A 26,974-nucleotide genomic window follows, 5' to 3' on the forward strand; every position below is an offset into this window, starting at 1 on the left:
TCCATGATCTGATTATGTTTGAAGGGGCTGACCTGGTGTGCATTACAGAGACTTGGTTGTGGGAGGCTGGTGGTCCAGTCTGGTCCCAGCTTCTCCCTCCAGGGTACTCTGTAGAGGAGCAGGTGAGGCGACATGGGCGAGGAGGTGGAGTAGCTGTGGTCTATGATAACATCTCCCTTACCAGGATCCTTGTTGAAGTATCTGACCATATTGAATGTGTATACTTAAGTCTGGTGACCAGGGATAGATTGGGACTTCTGTTGGTGTACAGAGGCGTATCTAGGGAAAATAGCGCCTAGGGCAAGCACTGAAATTGCGCCCCCTGTCCAGACATCTGACACCCATCTTTCAGATAACTTTACCATAATATCAGCTCAAAAATACAAGTCAAACTCGTTAATCTTTTAATATTTCAAAAACTATTTAGCAGTGGACGTAGCCAGACCAAAAAATGCTGGAAAACTACAAATTTCAGTATGCTGGGGCTCATGAAATACCCAAATACTATGTGGAGGTGTACTTGGAAAACTAAACAGAAGTACCTGTCTAATTCTCTACTATGCATTGTAGCATCACTATTATGTAAGTTTTTAAAATAAATGGAAAATTTGGCTTTTCCCAGCTACTCTGAAAATAATTAAAGGGTATGCAGAGTAAACTGTGTCACTGCTTGGAATATATTCTAGTATTTCAGAAAGACAGTTAAAATGAGAGAAAGAGAGCAAGAAACTCCCAGTGGGCCTTAATACTAAGTATTTCACACTGATTAAAGACAAACTCACCATTAATAGCCATATTATTAAGACATCACATTTGACTCACTTATCACAAGAAGCAAAGTAAGAGCAAATGAATACAGTCCTAGCTCATAAGCTTCAGCTCATTATTGACAAGCCCTGATTCTCTGCACATAGTTCCAAACTAAATATGTGTACAGTGACTTATATTATATTATTATTTTTTTACCTGTAGCCCCTTTGGGGTGCTTCCTAAAGGCTGGGGGGGTCTGCAAAGGTTCCCCCTCCCCGTGCTGGCCTCTAGGGCCTCGCAGGGACCATTTGAGCATGTGTTGTGGCCGTTGTTTAATTTTTTTTTTTAATGGCCGCTAAAAACAGAGGCCATTTGAGCATGTGCAGTGGCCATTTTGTTTTCAGCGACCATTTTTAATTTTTTTAAAAATTTTAGAGAATGGCGCCCCCCTTCAAGTGGCACCCGGGGCACGTGCCCTGCCTGCCCTACCCTAGATACGCCCCTGTTGGTGTACTACCCCGCTGCCCAACAGAAACCCTAACTGAGCTGATGGACTTGGTCGTGGGGTTGGCGTTGGAGTCTCCCAGACTTTTGGTGCTGGGGGACTTCAATGTTCACTTCAGGACCAATTTGTCTGGGGCAGCTCAGGAGTTCATAGCAGCTATGACAACTATGGGCCTATCCCAAGTGGTCTCTGGACCGACACAGGTTGCAGGTCACATGCTTTATCTGGTCTTTTACTCTGATCAGGATGGTGTTCCATGGGTGGGGACCCCTGTGATTTCCCTATGTATGTATGTATTTATTTTATTTTGATTTATATACTGCCCTCCCAAAAATGGCTCAGGGCAATTAACATCAAAATAAAAACAATTATCAATTAGACAATTAAAATTATTTAAACATGAAAATCATTAACATGAAAATCATTTAAAACCAACATTAAAAATTTAAAACCATAAATCTAATTAAAAGCCTGGGTGAATAAATGTCTCTTCAATGCCTTTTTAAAAGTTGCCAGAGATGGGAAGGCTCTTATTTCAACAGGGAGCACATTCCAAACGAGTTGGCGGCAACCACAGACAAACCTCTCCGGATGATCTTAACAGGCAGTTGGGCTCATGGTGAAGAAGATGTTCTCTTAAATACCCAGGGCCTAAGCTGTTTAGGGCTTTATAGGTAATAACCAGCACTTTGTATTTTGCCTGGAAATGTATCGGCAGCCAGTGAAGTTCTTTCAACACAGGAGTAATATGGTCTCTCTGAGATGACCCAGAGAACAACCTGGCCGCTGCATTCTGGATCAACTGCAGTTTCCAGAATACATACAAAGGCAGCCCCACATAGAGTGCATTGCAGTAGTCCAGCCTTGAGGTTACCAGCATATCTACCACCATTTTGAAGTCGTTCGTCTCAAGAAACAGACACAGTTGGCGTATTGGCCAACCCAAGGTTTGGATCCAGAAGTACCCCCAGATCCTTCCGGGGGAGCATGCATTTATTTATTCACCCATCCAGAACTGGCAGATCAAAATCGTCTCCCTAGTTCCAAGCCCCACATAATTAAGTACCTCCATCTTATCTTGATTCAGCCTCAGTTTGTTATCCCTCATCTAGGCCATTACTGCCTCCAGGCAGGCATTTAGGGAGGTTATGCCTTCTCCTGATGATATTGACCTGGAGATATAGATGTGGCTGTCATCAGCATTGATAACACCCTGCACCAAATCTCCTGTTGATCTCTCCCATTGTCAAATCTCCTGTTGATCTCTCCCATTGTCATGGATGGACCACCATCTGGTGAAGGTTGGACTTACAATCACATACTACTTCTGCAGGGATGAGGGGTCTATTAGAATGATCCACCCGAAAAGGTTATTGAATCCCATAGGATTCCAAGAAGCCTTGAAAGGATTTAGTGTTGGCTCTGCCGGTGATCCTGTTGATGCCCTGGTGGAAAATTAGAATAGCTAACTAGGGCAGTAGACTTGATCGCTTCTAAGCATCCTCTCTGACCCACTTTGAAACTGGCCCCTTGGTACACAGAAGATCTATGGGGGCTGAAGCGGCAAGGTAGATGACTGGAGCTCAAGTGGAGAAAGACTCGACTTGAATCTGACAGATTATGGCATAGAGTGCATTTAAAGATCTATGCCTAGGAAATACGTTCAGCAAAGAAGCGATTCCTTTCTGCCCATATTGCGTCTGCAAGCTCACGTCCAGCGGAGTTGTTCAGGGTGGTGAGAAGGCTAGTTCATGCCCCTCCTCCCTTGAATCAGAATTTGGAACCATCAGTCCAAATGGTTCTGTGATGTTTTTAATGAGTTCTTTGTAGACAAAATATCTCGTATTCGGACTGACTTAGATGGAGATTCCACAATTATTGTGGTGTCTGAATTGGAGGTGTCTAGAAATTCCACTTATGTGATTTGACTGGATCAGTTCCAGTTTGTGACTCCTGAGGATTTGGATAAGCTGCTTGGAGTGGTAAGACCTACCACCTGTTCTCTTGACCCTTGTCCAACATGGCTTATTCTATCTGGCAGAGAGGTTGTTGTAGGAGGCCTGGTATAAATAATAAATGCTTCTCTGAGTGAGGGCGAGATGCCTCCTTGTCTTAAGGAGGCAATCATTAGACCTCTTCTCAAAAAGCCTGCAAATGTGAGCTTATGTATGGTGTCCCTCAGGGCTCCATACTGTCTCCAATTCTACATGAAACCACTGGGAGAGATCATCAGGAGATTTGGTGTGGGGTGTTATCAGTATAATCTATTTCTCCATGTCAGGGTCATCAAGAGAAGGCATAACCTCCCCAAATGCCTGCCTGTAGGTGGTAATGGGCTGGATGAGGGGTGTTATCAGTATGCGGATAACACCCAAATCTACTTCTCCATGTCAGCATCATCGGGAGAAGGCATAAACTCCCTAAATGCCTGGAGGCGGTGATGGGCTGGATGAGTGATAACAAACTGAGACTGAATCCAGATAAGACAGAGGTACTCATTGTGTGGGGTCAGAACTCTAGAAACCATTTTGATCTGCCTGTTCTAGATGGGGTCACACTTCCCCAAAAGGAACAATTACGTAGTCTGGGAGTGCTTTTGGATCCACACCTCTCCCTGGTATCTCAGGTTGAGGCGGTGGCCAGAGGTGCCTTTTATCAGCTTCGGCTGATATGCCAGCTGTGTCCATTTTGTGATATGAATGACCTTAGAATGATGGTATGTATGCTGGTAACCTCCAGATTTGACTTTTTCAATGTGATCTATGTGGGATTGCCTTTGTACATAGTCCAGAAACTGCATTTGGTACAGAATGCAGCAGTAAGGTTGGTCTCTGGGTCATCTTGGAAAGACCAAATTACTCCGGTTTTGAAAGAGCTACACTGACTGCCGATAGGATTCCAGACAAAATACAAAGTGCTATTATAACCTACAAACCCCTAAATGGCTTAGGCCCTGGGTATTTAAGAGAATGTCTTCTTCATTATGAGCCCCATCGCCCACTGAGATCATCCGAAGAGGTTCATCTCCAGTTGCTACCGGCTCATCTGGTGGCCACATGGGGACGGGCCTTCTCTGTTACTGCCCTGAGACTATAGAATGTGCTCCCTACTGAAATATGAGCCTCAAAAAGCACCTGAAGACTTACCTCTTCACCCAAGCTTTTTAATCTGACTCCGGTTTTAAATTGTTTTAAGATTTTTATTTCCTGTTAACCTGTTTTATGTCATTGTAAACCGCCCAGAGATGAAATTTGATGCAGTGTACAAATTTGATAGAGGGATAGATAAGGCAAAGTGTAGATGTATGAAGCCTAATTTGTAAAGCTAACATCCTGTTCAAGTCTGTACAAAGTTTTTAAGATATACATAGCACAGAAGTTAAGTTGGTCACCTTAACTTGCAAAGTCCACAGTTTTTAGAGCATGAGTGAACATTGTAAATATCTTCACTCCAGTATTGTAACACTCTCTCAGGGGGTATGTGTTCAAAGTAGAGAAACAGGACCCCCCTCAATTCCCCCCCTGAAACTGGGTATTGCTGAAACTGGGGTGGGGGGAGCAACTGGCAGCCCCTACCATTCGCCTCCTACCCACAGCTGGCCTCTGCTCACCCTGGGCCCACTAAGCTAGCCAGCTGGCCAACATGTGTATGTTGGCGAGCTTTCTATTGTTTGCCAGATTTCTACTGCCAACCAATGCAGTATAATTGGACATTAGGCTGGGGAGGGCTTCATCCAGGCAGGCATTTAACAGATGCAATTTCCCTAATTACTTCCTAGAGATACCCCTGATGAATTTCTGCCTGATGCATCACTGATCAAGGCAAAGTGTGGGTACACGGAGCCTCATTTCTAAAGCCATCATCATTTACCAGACTGTTTAATTAATTAATTACATTTTTAAACCGCCCCATCCAGAGGCTCTGGGCGGTGTAGACATAAAACCCACAATTAAAACCAAGCTAAAACAATATAAAAACAATTCAAAAATGAATTAAATTAATTTAACTATTTAAAACCAATTAAAATACTTTTAAAAACAACACTTTGTAAGCCTTGGATGGCCAGGCCAAATAAATAGGTTTTTAGGGCTCTCTTAAAGGCTGACAGCGAGCCTAAACTCCGGATATCTGCCGAGAGTGTATTCCATAGACCAGGAGCAGCTGCAGAAAAGGCCCAGTTCTGAGTCGCCACCAGACGTACCGGTGGCAACTAGAGATGGACCTCTCCAGATGACCCCAACGAGCGATGGAGATCATACCAAAGAAGGCACTCTCTAAGGTAACCCAGACCCAAGCCGTTCAGGGCTTTAAAAGTAATAACCAGCACTTTGTATTTTGTATTTGTATTTTGCCTTACTGGCAGCCAGTGCAGCTGTTTTAAGACAGGCATAATATGGTCTCTCCGGGTTACCCCAGAGACCAGTCTGGCTGCCGCATTTTGGACTAACTGAAGTTTCTGAACTACATACAAAGGCAGCCCCACGTGGAACGCATTGCAGTAGTCAAGCCTGGAGGTTACCAGCTGATGCACCACTGTTTTGAGATTGTTCTCTTCAAGGAATGGACGCAGCTGTCAAATTAGCTGAAGCTGATAGAAAGCGCTCCTGGCCATAGCCTCCACCTGAGATACCATGGTGAGGCCTGGATCCAAGAGCACCCCCAAGCTGCGTACCTGTTCCTTCTGTGGGAGTGTAACCCCATCCAGTACAGGAAGATCAACTCATCCCTTAAATTCCGATCCCCCACAATGTTACTAAACCAACAGGAGCCATGCAATACTTACAGAGATAACCAAACAACTCACCGTGATTAGAACAATCGAAAAAGGAGTACTCAGACTGTCAACTTAACTCCCACAATTAATTTATCTGACAGATATATCGGAGCCAAAGTGGCTTACACACTAGATATGACAAAGCGCATAAAAATATATGTCAAGAAGTCTTCCCCCAGATATATAGTACAACCTCACATATTGGGATAAACAGTTCTTATCCTGTAGAGCTATAAGTCCACAGTAGAGATACAATCCCATGGAATCCAGTGGGGAGGGTGTTCCTCTTCATAATGCAGTAATGTGGTGATAATCTCCTTCTCCATCTATTCCAAGTGGAGACACTATGTGTAATTTAATCATACGCTTTCAGAGCCAAGTCCAGGTGCAATACGCCAAACAGTATACAATATTACAGATTTTCCGGATATTAATCTGTTTCATAACTGATTGTTACTTCTTCAGATATACCTAGACGAGAAAACAACACATCACATCATAGAAACTTTCATATCTATTCAGTCCCCTGCCAAATGCTATTTCTCCCACATACAGATCCAATTCAAAACACTCACCATTCTAAGTATAAGCAATGTATGCTTTCATTCTGATACCGGCCTTATCTTACCACAGTGTTTGGACTAGTACGCCTGTGGAGACATGCTTACAATCTCTACGTACTTCCTTCCTTTTTAAACTGATCCCCAATTAAGCACGCGAAGCTCTAATAACCCACAGCTGCGTCCTTTTACCAAATAAATCAAGTGGCTTCTTCTTTCTCTCCTAATTCTGTAAAACTCATGATAGCAGCATCCATAGATATTCCAAAATAACTGTATGCATACATCTTATTCCTATTGTTTCCCCAAAAAACATGAAATTGATTAGTATTCAGACCTCAAACATGAGTCTTAAACAGGTGTATGAAGAACGCTTCTTTCCTTAATTATGTTGTATTCATATCTTCGTAGCTGAATCTTCGTGGTGTGTATTTTAAAAGGACAAAAAAATTGAATTCATCATATGTATGTCCCTTTTCTAAAAAATGGGTTACTATGGGTGACTCACAATGACCTGTCTTCACTCTAGATTTATGTTCTAAGATTCTAGATTTCACTTTACGTACACTCTTACCTATGTAAAGTTTGGGGCATGCACATTTAGGCGCATATACTACTCCCTTGGTGTCGCAGGTAGCAAAAAAGTCTAAGTCCCTTTTACTCCCTGTGTTAGGGTCTATCACGCTAGTCGTGTGTTCTGCTTGTGCACAAACTGAACATCTCCCACACGGATAAAAGCCTCTTAATGCTGTATCCTGATCTCCTTTCTCCAGGGAGTCCGCCCTTGTCAAAAAGCTACCTAAATTCCTAGTCCTATAAGCAAAGAGGGGGGGATTACTGCAACTTTCTATCTCCGAAACTAGATGCCAATGGGCACCTCCATCTTGCTAGGATTCAGCTTCAATTTGTTATCCCTCATCCAGCCCATTACTGCCCATAGGCAGGCATTTAGGGAGTGAATGCCATTTCCTGATGATGAAGATGATGATAAGGAGAAATAGATTTGGGTGTCATCAGCATACTGATAACACCCTGCACCAAATCTCCTGATAACCTCACCCAGTGGTTTCATGTTAATATTAAAAAGCATTGGTGACAAAATGGAGCCCTGAGGGACTCCATATAATAGTTTCCATTTTAAAGAGGAACTGTCACCAAGCTCCACCATCTGGAATCTGCCTGAGAGATAGGAGCTGAACCACTGCAAAGCAGTGCCTCCTATCCCCAATTCCCCCAGGCGATCCAAAAGGATACCATGGTCGATGGTATCGAACGCCACCGAGAGATCCAAAAGAACCAACAGAGTCACACTGTCAATTCCCCGGTAAAGGTCATCCATCAGGCCGACCAAGGCAGACTCAACCCCGTAGCCCGCTCTAAAGCCAGTTTGAAATGGGTCTAGATAATCGGTTTCCTCCAAAAGCGCCTGGAGCTGGTTAGCCACCACTCTCTCAATCACTTTACCCAACCAAGGGAGATTGGAGACTGGCCTATAACTGTCCATCACTGAGGGATCTAGGGAAGGCTTCTTAAGAAGTGGTCTAATAATTGCCTCCTTCAAAAAAGGAGGCATCCTACCCTCCCTCAGCGATGAGTTAATGATATTAACTAAGCCATCCCCAACAATCTCCCTGCTAGATAAAAGCAGCAAAGTCGGGCAAGGATCCAGAGAACAAGTGGTAGGATGCACCACCCCAAGCACCTTGTCCATGTCATCAGGCATCACAGATTGAAACTGATCCAATATAATACTGCAAGAGGGATTGCTGGACACCACCTTAATAGACTCTGCAGAAACAGTGGAGTCCAAGTTGGCCCGAATACAGGAGATTTTGTCCGCAAAGAACCCATTGAAAGCATCACAGCAGAACAAAGTCCCCGGGGATTGGTTTGAATTGGAAGGAGCCTGAATCAAACTCCTCACAACCTGGGACAGCTCTGCCAGACGCGAACCCACAGAAGCAATGCGCGCAGACCAGAATTGTTTTTTTGCTGCATGCACCGCCTCCGCATAAACCTTCAAAAGGGCTCTATGCTGTGTCCTGTCACATTCAAGCTGAGTTCTCCTCCACTTGCGCTCCAGTCACCTACCTTGCTGCTTCAGACCCCGTAACACCTCTGTATAACAAGGGGCCACTTTAAAACCGATCGGAAGGGACATGTCTACTGCCCTGGTGAGTTCCCTATTCCAGGTTCCCACCAGGGCATCGACAGGGTCGCTGGCTGGACCAACATCAAAACCCTCCAAGGCTTTTTGGAATCCTACTGGGTCCAACAGTCTTCTTGGGCGGACCATCTTAATAGGTCCTCCACTCCTGCAGGGCTGGGTTGTAGCTGTGAAACCAACCTTAACCAGGTATTGGTCTGTCCATGACAATGGGGAGACCACAGGATCCCCCACCCACGGAACACCGTCCTGATCCAAACAAAAGACCAAATCAAGTGTGTGGCCAGCAACATGAGTTGGTCCTGAAACTAGTTGGGATAGGCCCCTAGTTGTCATGGCCACTATGAACTCCTGAGCCACACCAGACAAGTCACCTCACAATGGATATTGAAGTCACCCAGAACCAAAAGTCTGGGTGACTCCAACACCAACTCCGAGACCAGCTCTATCAGCTCAGTTAGAGAGTCGGTTGGGCAGTGGGGTGGACGGTACACCAATAGAATCCTCAATCTATCTATCCCTAGTTGCCAGCCTTAGAAAGACACACTCAATATAAGTCAACTGTCGCACAGGGGCCCTGGTAACGGAAATGGTATCTTTATGGACCACAGCCACTCCACCCCCCACCCCCCGCCCACATCCCCTAGCCTGCTCCACAACAGAGTAGCCTGGTAGAAGAAGCTGAGCCCAAACTGGGCCACTAGCTTCACCCACCCAGGTCTCAGTTATACAAGCCAGGTCGGCTCCCTCATCCATGATCAAGTCATGGATGATTTCAGTCTTATTCTGAACCGACCTGGCATTGCAAAGGAGAAATACTAGGTTCTGTGGGAAGTTGGGACTGCTCCCCGAGGCCAGAGAGCTGACAGGGCATCCGGAAGCAGAAACAGTTACTAAATTACTGGTTTCCCTTCCCCTGTAACGGCCAGCTGCTCTGCCAATGCCAATTCTTCTATTTCCCACCACAACAGTAATAGCTGCCTCTGAGCCACTGGACACACCCCCGGCATCATTCTGCCCAAGAGAGCCCAAACACATAACAACAGAAGTCCTGGCACAACCCAATAAAAGGGAGAACTAACAACAGACAACCCAGACCTCCAACCCCACCTTATAACTCCCTCCCCTCAGACCTCAGTCCGACACCGAAGGCCCGGCACCAAAGGCCAGCCCCCTTTGGCGGCCACCTACAGGTGTGCCTCTGGTGTGCCTCCCTCCAATATATGCTGCCAAGGGACTCCAGAAATCTCTCCTCTCACGAGAGTTCTCTGGTCCTTGGGGTCAGGTGAAACAAGTCAAGCACTCAGAGAGAAGGCACAGGTGAAATAAAGCAGCAATCACAAGCCAAGCCAGTCCTTCAGAAGGTCTGGGGCTGCAAAAACAAATCTCCTCAATCGAGACAGGAATGTGCAGGCAGGGTGAGACGGCTGCTGTTCGTCAGGAGAGGTCAGGGAGCTGACAGAATCTAGCCCCCTCCTCTCTTCACCTCTTTGATCTCCCCTGATGAGATGAGCACCTTAACTTGCAATTTCCATTCTTTTTAGAGAACGAGTGAAAATGTAAAGCAGCTTAACTCTCATTTTAAACAGAAGGTTTTGGGATTGAGTGAAGCAGTGCTTCACACAAGAAGCAGATAATCTGTGTTTACTTTAAATCTGTACTTCATTTTTTCCTTTTTCTTAAACACTGATGTGTCCAAAACTTCAGATTATCTTCCCAGAAATTTCCCATAAACCTCACAGGTCTCCTGCTTGATTTAATTTCCTTCAGGATGGTGTTATCAGCAAAATAATGTAAATGTTGTACACAAGTGACATAGCCATCCACACACGCAGGCACAAGCGCACACCCATTCCAACACGCTCCTCATCCCGGCCAACCAGTGTTCCCTGCTGGCTGCCCCGACCTGGGGCTCAGATAGCGTCCACACATGTGCAGAGTCCACACATGCATGGAGGCCATCTGTGTCCTGGGGGTGGAGGCCAGGTTTTGAATGGTGCTTCATTTTCTTTTGCCACTGCAGTTTTATAAGCTATGGAATATGCCACACTAAGCCACCTTCTCTGGCCAAGTCATAATTGAATCAACAATCCAACCCATTCCTTGGCTCTTAGTGCCGACAAAAATGCACGCCAAATAAACCATTTAGACTCTAAGGTGCCAGACAAGATTTTGTCCAGTAGCCTGCTTACATAAGCCACAGCCCCAAGAAAAGAGGCTCATGGGACCATGAACATTTCCCAGAACCAGTTCAGGAAGATGGAGTTCCTGTCCACTAGTGCCAGTGAAGGGACCAAACCATTCTCAAACTCTGCCACAACAGCACCCATCACCCAGAACTGATGTGCTTGCATTCTTTCTCTACATGCCACAGACACAATTAGCCCAACCGGTTGGTTAGTTGACTTCTCTGGAATGGAGAACAGCAATTCAGCCCTATACTGACATTCTATAGAGATAAGATTACAGAAAAGTACCATTGTAACAGTGACAAACAGACATTAACATGTGAGACCCACAACAAGATGTTGTCTCTCCTCAACCCTCCTCTCGTCACAACCACCTCAGCTTCTCTCCTCAGGGACAGGCCTTCTCCATTGCCGCCCCAAGGCTTTGGAATGTGCTCCCTGCTGAAATAAGAGCCTCCCCATCTCTGATAGCTTTTACAAGGGCTGTTAAGGTGCATTTATTCATCCAGGCTTTAATTATATAATTTGTCATTGGTTTTTAAATTGTTTTAATGTGTTAATTTTTGTTTTAATCCACATTGTCTTTTTGTAAACCACCCAGAGACATGAGTTTTGGGTGATATATAAATATGCTAAATAATAACCCGAATGCTCACTTCAGGCTAATATAAGCTGTTAAAAGCTCAAGCAGGCCAATTCCCTCGCCACTACCCCACATCCCATATGTTGCTGCTGAATTTTTGTGTGGACATTGTGTGGTTCTTGAGGGCCATTATGCATGCTCAGTCTTCATCAAGCTGCATTTATTTTATTTTTCTTTACATTTTACTTCTGCATGCCTAAGGAATCTGCTGAGTTTGTAGAAACAACAACTTTACTTTGGAGTGGTGGTGCTGTTTTGCTTCCAATCTGATAGTCACTCAACCACTTGCATTCACTATTTAGACAGACAGACAGAACTTTCTGTTCTGAGCTCTAAAACGAACTGTTTTGGCAGGTTTTCAGAATGGTTCAGCTTGAATGGGGAAAACCGGGCTGTGAATTGGCTTACAGCTCTGATACCAGCCTTTCCCTCCAAACTCCTCAGAGCATTAAAAAAAAAAAAAAGTACAAGTCACTAAAAATTATTATTTCAAAAAGTGGACAGCCATTCTGCTGACTCATGGGGCAAGAGGCAAGGCTGCCAGGGTCCAATTCAGGATTTGACTTCCCACAACGTACATTTTGAATGCAAGTTGTGATACCAGGCATGAACTGTGATCATTCTGCAGGCGAAGAAACCAATCCAACTGTACTTTAAACAAATTGCCTAGTTTGGATATCATGCCCAAGCCATGGTTCACACACTCCCTCTTTGGTTTCCCTACAGTGCTATTATTCCCTCCTCTCTTCCTGCTTTGTGGTAAATATAGTTTGCCACTAAGTCCAATTCAGGCAAACTATGGTTACCACAGGCCATACTTGGTCTATAAACCAGAATTGGCCTTGAAGACCACCATTTAAACTCTGTTTCCTGTTCTGGTTTGGAGGCAAATTGTGGTTTGCAGTAACCATAGTTTGCCAAAGTTGGAAGTAATGTCAAAGTGTCCTTGCCTCAAACCATGACGTGGAGGAAGGAGTCACAGTACAATGGAGGAGGAGGAGAGAAGCACATGACCCTGAGTCCCAACTCAACCCATGATGGGTCTATAACTGTTTTCTTCAGCCTGAAATCTGTGAACCCATGAAAAACATATGTAAAGGGGAACATTTTTAATGACTGAAAATATATATTTTAAAATGTGTTTTAACCATTAGTTCTGCAAACACTAATCTGATTAACCGCTTAATGTATTAGGATACAGTCAACCAACCTGGATCAGCACACCAACCTGGATCACTGAACATATTATTATTATTATTATTTATTTACACAGTCAGACAGGTGCTATTGACTGGTTTGTTTTATCCAGACATCGAGTCCTTCCCAAGGACCTGGGATGGCTGAATTTTATTGTCAATGTTGTTGCTGTTGTTATAGATATTGTCGCAGAATATAGGCTGTTCCCAGTAAAGCTGCTTTTTGTAGTTGGCTGATGGTGATTTCTGTGGCCCCTATGGTGTTGAGGTGCTCTTCAAGGTCTTTTGGGACTGCACACAGGGCGCCAATGACCACTGGGATTATTTTGGTCTTTTTCTGCCACAGCCTTTCAATTTCAATTTGTAGATCTTTGTATTTTGTGATTTTTTCTATTTCTTTTTCTTCTGCTATCACCTGGTATTGCTATGTCGATTATTTTAACTTGTTTTCCTTTCTTCTTGACTACAGTTATATCTGGTGTATTGTGTGGCAGATGTTTGTCTGTTTGTAGTCGGAAGTCCCATAATATTTTTACATCTTCATTTTCTTCAACTTTTTCAATTTTATGGTCCCACCAATGTTTGGCTACAGGTAGCTTGTATTTCTTGCAGATGTTCCAGTGTATCATCCCTGCTACCTTGTCATGCCTTTGTTTGTAGTCAGTCTGTTTGAACTTTTTACAACAGCTGATCAGGTGGTCCACGGTTTCATCTTCTTCTTTACAAAGGTGGCACTTGCTGTTTGTTGTGGATTTTTCGACTTTTGCTCTTATTGCATTTGTTCTTAGTGCCTGTTCTTGTGCAGCCAGTATTAAACCCTCTGTTTCTTTCTTCAAGTTGCCATTCTTAAGCCATTGCCAGGTCTTGCTGATGTCTGATTTCCCACTTATATTGTGCAAATATTGACCATGCAGGGGCTTATTTTTCCATTTTTCTGCTCGGTTCTTGACTTGTTCTTTCTTGTAGGCCTGCTTTGTTTCATTGGTGTTGAATAGTTTTGCGTTATTGACCATTTGAAGTGCATCTTCTTCACTGTCCTTGATATATTCTTCAAGGCCTCTTTTCTCCTCCTCTACTGTTTGATGGACTTGCAGCATTCCTCTTCCACCTGAGCTGCGAGGGAGGTAGAGCCAATCTACATCACTGCAGGGGTGCAGAGCATGATTGATGGTCATGATTTTCCTGGTCTTACGATCTAGCGTCTCTAGCTCTGCCTGGGTCCAGTCTATTATTCCTGCAGTGTATCTGATAACAGGTATAGCCCAGGTGTTTATGGCTTGTATGGTGTTCCCGCCATTGAGTTTGGACTTGAGGGTTTTTCTAACTCTCCTAATGTATTCACTTCCAATTTTTCTTTTAACTTCAGTGTGTGCGATGTTATCAGCCTGGAAAATGCCCAAGTATTTGTAATGTTCTTTCTCTTCCAGGTTCTTGATCTTACTTCCATTGGGCAGTTCTATTCCTTCTGTTTTTCTTATTTTTCCTCTTTTCATTATTAATGCAGCACACTTGTCTAGTCCAAACTCCATTGCTATATCGCTACTGAATATACGGACAGTGTTTAGCAGTGATTCGATTTCTGACTGGGACTTTGCATACAACTTCAGATCGTCCATGTACAGCAGATGGTTGATTTTACTGGATGTTTTAGATGTTTGGTATCCGAGGCCTGTTTTGTTTAGTATTTGTGAAAGTGGGGTCATGGCGATTACAAACAACAGAAGGGATAGTGAGTCCCCTTGGAAAATGCCTCTTCTAATGCTAACCTGTCCAAGTGCCTCGTCATTGATTGTTAACTGTGTACTCCACCTGCTCATTGCTTTTTAAATAAATATCTGAATGTTTTTGCTGACACCAGTTGTTTCTAAACATTTTAGTATCCATGTGTGAGGCAATGAATCGAAGGCTTTCTTGTAGTCAATCCATGCAACACTTAGATTTGTTTTTCTTCTCTTGCAGTTTTCTAAAATCATTTTGTCAATCAGCAGCTGGTCTTTTGTGCCTCTGGTGTTTGGGCAATTTCCTTTCTGTTCAACTGGGAGCTGTTTGTTAGTTAATAAGTGTTGCATCACTTCATCTGCTATTATTCCAGTTAATAATTTGAACATGGTTGGCAGGCAGGTTATCGGTCTATAATTACTTGGAACTGCACCTTTTGCTGGGTCTTTCATGATGAGATGCGTTTTCCCAGTTGTTAGCCATTGTTCAATATCACCTCCTTGCAAAATGTGATTGAACTGTTTTGATAGTTGTTTATGAAGGCTTGTTAGGTGTTTAAGCCAAAAGCCATGCAGTTCATCGTCGCCTGGTGCAGTCCAATTTTTAATTTTCTTTGCTCTTTCACTTATTAATTCTGGTGTTATTATCAGATCTTGCATTCGTTGGTTACATTTTTTGACCTCTTTCATCCAGCCTGCTTTTTTATTATAATCTATTGGATTGTCCCATAATTTCCCCCAGAATTGCACTGTTTCTTCTTTATTTGGTGTTTCGATGTTTCTTGCAGTTTCTCCTTCTATGCTTTGGTAGAAACGTCTCTGATTCGACTGGAATTGGAGATTCTGCCTGTGTTGTGTAATTCTGGCTTCATATCTGCTAATCTTCTTTGACACTGCTGTTATTTGCTGCTTTATTATTTCCAGGACTTCTCTAATTTTCCTTGAATCTAGGTGGTATTTTTGGATCAGATACTGTTTGGTGTTTTCATTCTTCAGCTTCTTGTCTTTCATATCTTTCAATTTACTAGCATCTGATCTAAACCTGGAGATTTTATTTTCTAATCGAATCTTCCATTTAGGTGATGTACTGCTTTCTTTTTTGACAGGTCCACTGATCTTATATCCGAGCTCTTGTGTTGTTATTGTTGCTGCACTGTACATTAGTTGGTTTGTTTCTTGCAAATTATTGGTTGTTATTTCTGCAAGTGCAGCACTGACATCTTTTAATGCCTGAGCAAGTTGTTTTTTGGCAACTGTTTTTAGAGCTGGAAGTCGAACCCTCGTGGTTGTTTGGTTCATGTGCTCAGTTATTTTTTGCTTTAGTTCTTGTTGCTTTTCTGTTAAACGGCTTTTGGGTTTTTTAGGTGAAGGCAAAGGGGAGGTTGCCTGGTTTTGATTTTGAAACAGTTCAGCAACAGTGGCATCCTCGATTTCCAACACCTCCTCCACCTGCGCCTGAGCAACTTCTTCAATTGGTGATAATTCTTCTTCCATATCTTGAGCCTGTGTTGCTCTTTGCAGTTCTTCCATCTCTACTCCTGTGAATACTTTATTTCTTATTATGAATCTTCTCTGGTCTGCTAGCCTTTGTTCTGTTATTTCTGTGTCTGGATGCTTATCTTTCCAAATTTGGTACATTCATTTTAAATAACCTCTTCTAGTTGGACTAGACTTGTAATAGCATATCATTATTTCCTTGTTGGCATTTTTTGTATATTTTTTTCGGTTAAGCGACGTTTCTTCCAGTAACTTTGCTGTCTCCAGGCCTGGTTGCTCAACTGAAGATCCTGAGTCCTGTTGTCCACTTGCCACCAGATGTCCAGGGACTATAGCATCTGGCGCGGTTCTTGTTGACCCGGGCGACGACCGATCTGGTATAGATTCATTAAAGTTACATCTCACCATATTGTTGATGGGAGAGGCACTCTTTGTCTGGCTTCTCTGGTGAGACCTGTCCAGTATGGTTGGACCTCTGGCATAGCTCTCACCTTCATCAGAGCACACAAGCCCCACAACCACGCCAAGGTAGTGCCTCACTTGGGGGGGTAGTGCCTCATCATCATCATCATCATCATCATCATCATTATTATTATTATTTCGATTTCTATACCACCCTTCCAAAAATAGCTCAGGGTGGTTTACAAAGTGAAACAATAAATAAATAAGATGGCTCCCTGTCCCCAAAGGGCTCACATTCTAAAACGAAACATAAGATCGACACCAGCAACAGTCACTGGAAGTACTGTGCTAGGGGTGGACAGGGCCAGTTACTCTCCCCCTGCTAAATAAAGAGAATCACCACGGTAAAAGGTGCCTCTTTGCCCAGTTAGCAGGGGTTTTTATTAAGACTTACTTTGGAGTAAATGAGCATTGGATTGCTCTGTTAGTAAATTGGTAGATAACAGTTTTAACATGTGGACCTGGGAGTTAATATCTACTTTGGTCCTTGATGGAGAGGAAAAAGAAAACATCTTTAGAAAGATGGCTCCTTTCTAAAAATTAGTAGTCACTTTTGTCACTTATACTACAATATCTGAGAAAGACATCTCTATCAAACTTTTGGTAATAGCCCTTTAATCCATCAATCAACTAAGAAAAGGCAAATAAAAATTCTGAAATCAGTGGACAGGTATAGTTTTAAAAATCTGTAAGCAGTTTGTTGTCTTTACGGAGTGGGAAGTGAGTACATATTGGAAAAATAAACAAATTGTGGGTGGGTGGTGTTTGTCTGCACAATGTGAGCTATCTGCCAGTGCCAACCATATATGGAGGCCCTCCAGAGGCTTGATAAAGCTCCCCCCCTTTTTTTTTTGCTGTTTGCAAAAAATTGTGTGTTGCGTATCACATGCATATCACATCCCAATTCAATATGTATATTATTGAGTTTATTTCCATTTCAAAGTCAGGCCTTGTGACTCTGGGACCCTATGCCGCCCACCAGCCATGCCTGATGGCCCACTAGTATGCCTCTTATGCAAAAGTGAGGATTGCCAAGCACCTGGCAGGGGAAGGGGCTGCAGCTCAGTAGTAGAATATCTACTTAGCATTCAGAAGGTCCCAGGTTACATGCCTGGCAGCTCCAGGTAGATCTGAGGGGGAAATGCCTGTCTGAAACCCTGGAGAGGTGCTGTCAATACTGAGCAGACAATACTGAGGTAGATTATCCCATGGTCTCCCATAGGCAGTTTCCTATGTCTCCTACAATACATGACTAATCAGTTGTTTGGCTGACATGAGCCTGAGTCCATAGTTCTGCAGAACTGATGAATTAAAAATATATGTCCATTTACCTCTAGTTCACCTATTTCCATACCAGTCGTTTTCTTTATTCCCGGGAAGCATTTAACTCAAAGCTAATACTCTTACTCTTTCCCAGAAGCCACTTGCTCAGCCTATTTTTAAACTGATCATAGTCCTCTACTGTTTGTTATGTTATTACTGGAGGAGCTATATCACCAGTCAGTTAAGAGAGAGAAATGTCCCATATACCCTGCTTTGAGTGTTCAAGCTGATTCCTACACAAGATTAGAGGCAATCGACTGCTTACATTGCAGATAGTCACATGAGCACCATGAAGAATTTCTGTTCACACATATAATCCACAGGCAGAAATCAAATACTCCAAACTAGCACTTCCATGTAAAAACATAAGATTAGCCATGCCCACGCGCCTTATGAGGACTATGATTAAAAGAAAACCCATTGATAGAAGCTCTTTCATCCTGCAATCCCATCAAAGGACATTATAAAGATCAGTCTAGCAGTTATATTTTAATTTTAAAGTATGGCGTTCTTTGACTTTGGTGTGGTTGGAAAGAGCAGTTATCTTGAAAATGTTAGAACATTTCCCCAATATTATTGGTAAAGAAGAAAGGGTTGGTGTTTTCTTGTTGGTTGTTATGAAGTCGTCTTTTGATGAGATATTTGATTCGGACCAAATGACCGCTGTTCAGAGTTTTAAGGCAGTTTCACAGGAGTAGGTCTGCAGGAAATTAATGCTTTGAATGAGATTTCCAGACACACACAGTCTATGCATTCAAAGGGCATTATTTATGCTAATCACACACTGGCATGGGGTGCAATACATCTGTTGCACCCAAACTGCTAGAGTCAATCTCTCTCTTTCTCCCCCTCCCCCCCCCCCCGTTTGGATGTTCCTGTTACTGATCCTCTGAGCATGGTCTTAGTGGCTACACTGGGGTGGCTTCATAACTTCACCAAGCACCCTTTGTATATACTTCTGTGTTTTTCTCACAAAGGGTTTTTTTTTGCTAAATTGTCTTGGACCTGCAACTCAACAACAGCTGCAGCCTTCCAGTCCTTTGCAACTAGGACTAGGTATCATTTGATTGTTAACCAGGTGACTTCGATGGCTGCTTTTAAAAATCAAAAACATCCACCATGTCCGGATTTGGCATCGCATTAGATTGTCATTGGAGGCATGTCTGAAATCTTGAGTCATATAGGGTTTGGCATAAGTCAGCTTCTCCCTCCATTGTCCTTGTCCCCACTCCATGTTTGGGCCAGTCAGAGTTACACCAGTAGCACAGATACAGTAGCATAGTGTTCTGTCAGTGTTGCACAGTTGTGCTGTGCCAATGAATATAGTTGAGATATATCTCAAATTCAGCCGGCAGAAGGGGGCTTACATCAGATCCTATCCTGCTCAAACCATTTTTTACAAATGTGTAGGATTGCACCCTAAATCTTAGACTAACCTTGGCACAGTTGTGAGAATTAAGGCTGCAGTTCTATTCTCATTTACATGTGTGTAAATCCCATTGAACACAGTGGGGTCTACTTTTGAATAAACATGGATAGTATTGTGCTGCAAATGGAGTAATCCCCTATATGCTATTCTGAGCTCCTGAGAGCAGAGGCAGAGCCACCATTGTGTGTGGGGATTCAAAGAACCCAGGCCACCATGCTCAGGGGCCGTACCTCACACCCCCACCATGCCCCCTGCATCTGACGTGGTGAGGGTGGTGGCAGGGGCTGCTGGCGGCATGCTGGACAGGGGCTGCTGCCGCCCTCCATATGCCAATGTCTGGGAGGGAGGAGAAGATACATGTGTTATAAATACAAAAATCTGCAGTGCTTGATCTGTGATAACTCATCCATTCATGCAAATCACAACTTGATGATGATGTCATCCAGTGATGAGCCTGTAGAGTTGCTTAGAAGCAATGCGGAAAGTTGGTGCGTAATCCTTACCACTAAACTATAAACTTAAACTATTACCACTGTGTTGGAAGCACGGTCTTCACAGTGGCCAGAGCCACTGAGCAGTGGGGTTTTTAAATTATGTATGAAAGTACTGAATTTATTTTTTTTACTTTACAGTGAACCTCATTAAGATTCCTGGATTTCATTTCTCTCATCATGAAGGCAACAACAGCTATTGTCGTGGTCTTTGGTAAGTGCGCAATAGCCATATTTCCAAATTCATGCTTAATATTTAATCACCCCTGCTTCATTTAAGAAGATTTTAAGAAAGAAGGATCCTGATGTCTTAGACCAAAGATCCATCTAGTTCAGCATCCTTTTCCTCACAGCAGTCATCCAGGTGCTTCTGGAAAGTCCAGAAGAAGGAAGAAGTAGGCAAATAGAAGCAGGCTATGTAGGCCAATAGTGTTATTACTAATATGCATATGCTACTTTTTAACCAAAAAAGAGTTCTCAAAACTGTTTGCACAGAAAAAGAAATAAAATGGTTCCCATTCCCAAAAAAGACTCTAAAATCTAAAAAGAAGTGTAAGGTAGCAACAACCACTGGAGGGAACAGAGACATTTGCTCTTCCTCTGCTAAATGTAAGAGAATCCTCTCTTTAAATGTGCTCTTTAAATTCAGCTAGCAGGTAGATAGAACTGGTCTTCAGATGCATACTGCCTCTGAATGCAGAGGTAGGATTTGTTTGTTAAAAGCCTGCCCTATATCATAGATTCCAACCAGGTTGCTGCAATTCCACAAGAAAAGATAGATGAATCATAGTCCCCCAAAGTTTTATGATCTAAATTTATGAATATATAAGACTCGGAGCAAGAAAGCTGAGCAAAGTAAAATGGTAATAATCCTGATAGAAAATATAAAATATTTAATGTACAGAATTTAAAAATAGGTAGATGAATAATCATCAGTCTGTATCCCAGAAAACCCATGTGTGCTTTCAATGTCATGCAAGAGAACACTGTCGACTATGTATTTGCCTCATATTTTTTCAACTTTCTCCTAGTTTTGTTGCTGATTTGTACATATGCAACTTCAGAAGCTGCAAAGAAGAATAAAAAGTCTAAAGTATGTAAGTAAACAGTGAGCTCAAGTCATCCAATTGGCATTTCACTTTCGACTGTGTTACATGCTGTATCCCTGTTTATACTTTGCCTTGTATCTTTAAAAATTACACAGAAATTGTGGTTTATGGAAGTTAGACCTACTCTGTGATATCCAGGGCCAGCCATATTGTTTAAAGCTTTTGCACATTATCATGTTCTAGATTCTCAAAGGACATTATATGCCTATGGTCAACATCACAACATAAAATTTATATAGTAGGTGTGGAGAGGAAAGGGCTTCTCTTTGGAATGGGAGAATTCATTAAACATAGCAAATTGCTGGATCTAAGCTGTAAAAGATACATTCTTGTTGTGATTTAAACACTCAGAGCCTAAAACATTGGCTTTTTAGTCTCCATGACTTAACAACTATACTGTTTAACTCACTTGAGTCTTAAAAAAAAAATTGCACAAATGCATAAAAAAGGGCAGCATACCACTCACTTGTGTCAACTGCAGAGCTTCAACTAATATTTTAAAATAACTAGTCTTGTGTGTTCACAGATGTTCCTCAGATTCACTGTGATGTCAAAGCTGCAAAGATAATCAATCCAGAATTCATTGCAAAGTGTCCCCCAGGATGTCAAGATGTCAGATACCGAGTCTATGGCACAGATATCTATGCTGCTTTTTCCAGTGTGTGTGGTGCTGCTATTCACAGGTCAGCGAAGTTGACCTTCATTCTAGGACAATGCACAAACTAAGGGGAAAGATCAATGTATCCTCGGATATTAAAAACTCATGGTTGTAATGGAAGAATTCCGCAAACTCATCAGTTCCACAGCCAGTCATTTTAGGCTAATGAAGCCCAGGTGCCCCAGCCTGTCTGCAAGGTTTAATTTGTCTTCTTTTACATATGAATGGATGCTGATTATTACCGGGAATTACCAACTTAGCATCAGGAATTAGTCCCTCTTGGCAGGAGAGGCCTTCTCTGAAAAAGGCAGTTTGTTTTAAGGTATGGCAGTAATTTGGACTCTGAATCCCACCTAATAGTATTGTTTCTGGGCTCTTAGGGAAAGTCATTTTAAACACTTTCTTAAGCTCATTGAATATTAAATCCCAATAGCCTTTAGACTTATTACAAGTCCACCATAAATGTATATAGGAACCCTCCTCTTTTTTACACTTCCAACATTTGTTTGACATGTTCTTGAAAATTAAAGCCAACTTTTTAGGAGTTAAATGCCATCTGTACATCATTTTAAGATTATTTTCCTTTAAATTAGAACAGGCAGTGTATTTCATGTCTTCTATCCATAGTTTTTCCCATTTCTCCAAGTCTATATTGTAACCAAAATCCTGAGCCCATTTAATCACTGAAGTTTTCACTACTTCCGTTCTTGTATCTTCCAATAATAACAGATCGTACATCCTAGAAACTAGTTTGTCTTCCTTGTCACACAACTGTTGTTCAAATTCTGACTTTGATTGATTAAAACCCTTTTTGCAATCTTGCTTGAACAAGGCGCTAATCTGGTGATACTGAAACCAAGAAATATTCCAATCCTGCATAAGATCTAGTTTTTAAAGTTTGTATTTTGCACCTTGGGGAACAAGCAGTTGTCGATACGTAGGCCATGTCTGTTGCATATTTTTCTGTTTTCTAGATATAACTTCCAGTGGAGATACCCAAAGTGGAATTTTTGGTTCTAACACAAGTTTGTCTTTCATCCATACCATATATAAGCTTTTTCTAACATAGTGATTTAAGAAGTCTTTATTTACTTTTACCTTATCATAAAATAGATATCCATGACAACCATATCTTGTATCGAATCCTTCCAAATCTAATAGTCTTGGATTTTTTAATGTAATCCATTCTTTCATCCATTTTAGGCATATTGCTTCAAAATATAACTTAAAATTCGGTAACGCAAATTCTCCTCTCTTCCTGTCATCTGTTAGGTTTTTAAAATTTATTCTTGGTTTTTTGCCCTGCCAAATAAAGTTCTTTATGTCTTTATGCCATTGATCAAAAATTGACATTGTATTTATTATTGGTATTGTCTGGAAGAAATATAGCATTTTAGGAAGAACATTCATTTTGATAACAGAAATTCTTCCACTTAATGATAGATTCAATCTATTCCATCTACATAAGTCTATCTTTATTTCCTTCAAGATTTGAATATAATTTTTTTGAAACAATAAAGTATTATTTGTTGTAAGCGTAACTCCTAGGTATTTTACCTTTTTTTCCACATTGAAACTAGATCTCAAGACAAATTTTTCAATATCTTCTTTGTTCATATTTTTAATTAATATCTTTGTCTTATCCTTATTTATATAGAACCCTGCGAAATTCCCATATGATTCTAATATTTCCAATAATGTATCAATTGACTCTCAAGGATCTTGTAAAAACAACACTATATCATCTGCAAAGGCTCTTAGTTTGTATCTTTGTGTCCGTATTCACAATCCTTGAATTTTGGTCTCTTCCCTTATCATCCTGCACATAATTTCCAAGGCCAATATAAATAATAATGGAGACAGGGGGCAACCTTGTCTGGTACCTTTTTGAATACTAAAATAATCTGTAAGTTCTCCATTAACCTTAATGTTTGCTTTTTGTTCAGAATATATAGACCCAATTGCCCTTATATAATTAACTCCAAACTCTACAATTTCCAGGGTTTTCAACATAAATTGCCAGGAGATGTTATCGAAAGCTTTCTCTGCATCCAAAAATAACTTAGCCAGTTGTTTATCATTATGCTTTTCATAATATTCTAATACATTTAAAACAGTTCACACATTGTCCTTTATTTGCCTTTTTGATAGAAATCCAGCCTGATCTTCATGAATTAACTCTACCAAGACCCCCTCCATTCTTTTAGCAAGTATAGAAGCAAATAATTTATAATCATTATTAAGTAAGGAGATTGGTCTATAATTTTTAACCAGAGTTTGATCTTGGCCAGGTTTTGGTATTAATGTAATAGTCGCTTGCCTCCATGAATCAGGGAACTAACCCTTCATCATAATTTCATGCATTGTCCATTGTAATGGTTGAGACAATACTTCACTAAAAGCTTTGTAGTATATAATAGAGAGCCCATCTGGTCCTGGCAATTTCTCCCCCTTTGCTCGCTTAATAGCATCCTTAACTTCTTCATTGGAAACTGGAAGATTCAATATTTCCCGTTGTTTAGGGTTTAATTTTGGTAAATTCCTTAATTGTAAGAATTGTTCTACTTTATTTATATCAACCTTTCTTTTTTGATAAAACTCCTTATAATATTTATAAAATTATCTTTTAATTGCTGACTGTTGATTAACAATACCACTGGATGTACTCAGACTCGTTATATAATTCTTTTGCTGTTCAACTCTTAATTTCCAGGCCAGATATTTACCCACTTATTTCTGTTCAAAAGATTTCTGTTTTAGAAATTTTAAATTTCTTTCCATCTCCTCCACCGTCAACATGGAATATTTCTGTTTTAATACCTTTAATTGTTGTATTAAAGTTTGGTCACCTTTTTTTCTAATTAGTTCCCCTTCCAAATCCTTAATTTGAATCTGGATTAGGTCCTTGTTCTCTTTTTCCTTTTTCCCCCAGTATGCATTTTGTTGAATAAAGAAACCCCTCATCACCGCCTTACTTGTGTCCCATACTGTCTTCATTTGTAGATTGTCCTTTAGGTTTATCTCAAAATATTCTTTAAGTTTTTGTAAACCTAATTTCACAATTTTAGAGTGATTCAAAAGGGACTTGTTTAATTTCCATTGATAGTTTTTCTTTATTCCAATTTTCCACTTTAATTCTATAGGATTATGGTCAGAAAAGCTAACCAGGCGACCTTGTGCCAGTCCCATGCTCAGATTAATCAAAAATCAAATTGATTAATTAAAAAAATATTCTTACTGCCATACCTTAAAACAAACTGCCTTTTTCAGATAAAAGGTCTACCTTATCTGCTGAGACACTAATTCTTGGTGCTAAGCTGGTAATTGCTGGTAATTTCCCCAGCTAACTTAGTAAAGAGTCACCTTTTAAAAGTGGTGGTTTTCTTTATTGAGAAGGTGGAGAGCAACCAGCCCTATCCAGCCCCAGCACAGCATCCCTCCAGTGACTGTTGCTGGTGTGTGTCCTATGTTCCTTTTTAGATTGTGAGCCCATTGGGGACAGAGATCCATCTTTATTTATTTCTATTTCTCTGTGTAAACCACTTTGGGAACTTTTTTTGAAAACTGGAATATAACTATCCGTAGTAGTAGTAGTAGTAGTAGTAGTAGTAGTAGCAGCAGTAGTAGTAACTGATTTGCAAAAAGCTGCAGATTAACCTTTGATTTGCAAATGAAGCCACAGCATGATAATTATTTGGAGAACATTCTGAGAATAATTGGAAGTCCAGGAGGATAGTCTTAGAATTTCTCACTTTATATATTCACCATGAGAATCTTTTGAAAATACTTTGTGGCATAGTCATGCCAACTAACGTTGAAACAAGTCCAGTTCTGACATGTGTAGGTCTCCAAGAAGGTTTTGCTTCTTAGAATACGAATACAACAAATATGTATATACCACTTTTCAACAAGAGTTCTCAAAGTGGTTTACATAGATATAAATAAATAACATAGCTCCTTGTGTCCAAAGGGCTCACAACAGCCACCAGCAACAGCCACCGGAGGGATGCTGTGCTGGGGATGGACAGGGCCACTTGCTCTCCCTCTGCTAAATAAAGAGAATCATTACTTTAATGATTATGCTAAATAAAGAGAATCAAAAAGGTTCCTCTTTGCTTCGTTAGCAGGGGGTAGGGTACTGTTAAGGAAAATTTAGGGATACCTTGTTTTTGGTAGTCCTCTTGCAGTTTTGTACTGGGACCAATGTCAGCACAAGGCGTCTTTGGGACATTGCTAATGTAGGGGGTTGTTGATTTTTATCCCCAGTAGGAACAGCAGAGCACTAAGGAATGAGCACACACTCCAGTTACAGAGTAGGTAGCAGAGGATGGTTTAGTTGTTGCATCTATTTAGAGAAAACACACGGAGATCCTTGTATGACTAAACACTAAATATTTGTTGGTTAAGTACACTTGGATAGGAAAGCCTAAACATAATCTAAAGGACTACATAATGAATATGTAAGGAGGGAGACAGATGTTGAAGCTCTTCTCATGACTGAAGCTCTTCTCACGATTAGAAGAACCTCTAGGGGGGTTGCAGGGAGAGCAGGCATAGCCCATTCTCCCTGCAGACAAGCCGACAGTCTGCTCTGGGTGGCCGCAACGGCCACCTACACAACTGCTGGCTCCGTCATGGAGCCGGCCGAGGCTGGGGAGTTCGGGGGCCGTGTGGCCCCCGGAAGCTCCAGCATGCCTTGCGTGAGTGCGCAGGGCATGCTGGAGAAACCCCCGAGCCAGGAGGCTGCTTTTCAGGCTCCTGGTTGGGGGTCTACTCATGAGGAAGAAGGCGGAAACCATGGGTCTGCTGCTTAATAAAGATGTCAAAGTATTAACAGGGTGACAAACAGAAAACAAAGAGAAGAATTCCGCTCCTATTCAGCCTCTGTCTTCTCCAAAAGGGAAACTGTGTGCAAGCTCAGAAAAGTACCATGAAGTGAGATTCAGGATTGCAGTTCAAGATCAATAAGTAGCTGGTCAGGAAACACCTGTCTGCTTTAAAGGAGTCCAGGGCTAGAGGAATTGCATTTTAGGATACTAAGAGATCTTGCTGGTGTACTCTGAACTACAGTTTATCATGTTTTGAGAAATTCAGGAGGATGGGTAAGGTGCTGCCACAAGGCTAGAGATGTGCTAATGTTGTCCCAGTCTTTGAAAAGGTTAAACGTCATATTCAGGAAACTACAGACCAGTCAGCCTTATTTCAACATGATTATAAAGCAAGGGCTGTGGGATCGAGGGCAAAGATTTGTTCTCGGCTGCCTGAACCTAACTTCTAATGGTCTTAAGTTACAGGACCATACATTTCAGTTAACATGAAGAGAAACTTATTAACAGTAAGAGTTATTCAACAGTGGAACCAATTACCTGGTGGAGGGAGTCTCTATCTCTCTGAATGTCTTTAAACACAGGCTAGACTAGGGATTCTCAGCGTTGGGCCCCCAGATGTTACTGGACTTCAACTCCCATAATCCCCAGTAGCCTTTGGTTGGGGACTATGGGAA

At 41.7% G+C, this 26,974-nt stretch overlaps 1 protein-coding gene across 3 annotated transcripts in view; it reads left to right on the top strand.

Moving 5' to 3' along the window:
- The window catches only part of VIT (vitrin), an 83,705-nt gene that overhangs the window by 15,572 nt on the left and 41,159 nt on the right, over nucleotides 1–26,974 (top strand). For all 3 annotated transcript variants that reach the window (XM_053303155.1, XM_053303162.1, XM_053303156.1), the window contains exons 2-4: nucleotides 19,846–19,918; nucleotides 20,736–20,801; nucleotides 21,340–21,496. In XM_053303155.1, coding sequence (XP_053159130.1) covers nucleotides 19,885–19,918; nucleotides 20,736–20,801; nucleotides 21,340–21,496 — 257 coding nt within the window. In that variant the 5' untranslated portion in view covers nucleotides 19,846–19,884. The remainder of the gene's footprint in view (nucleotides 1–19,845; nucleotides 19,919–20,735; nucleotides 20,802–21,339; nucleotides 21,497–26,974) is intronic.

This window comes from Hemicordylus capensis, chromosome 1, assembly GCF_027244095.1.
Source record: "Hemicordylus capensis ecotype Gifberg chromosome 1, rHemCap1.1.pri, whole genome shotgun sequence".
NCBI classification, from domain to species: Eukaryota; Metazoa; Chordata; class Lepidosauria; order Squamata; family Cordylidae; genus Hemicordylus; species Hemicordylus capensis.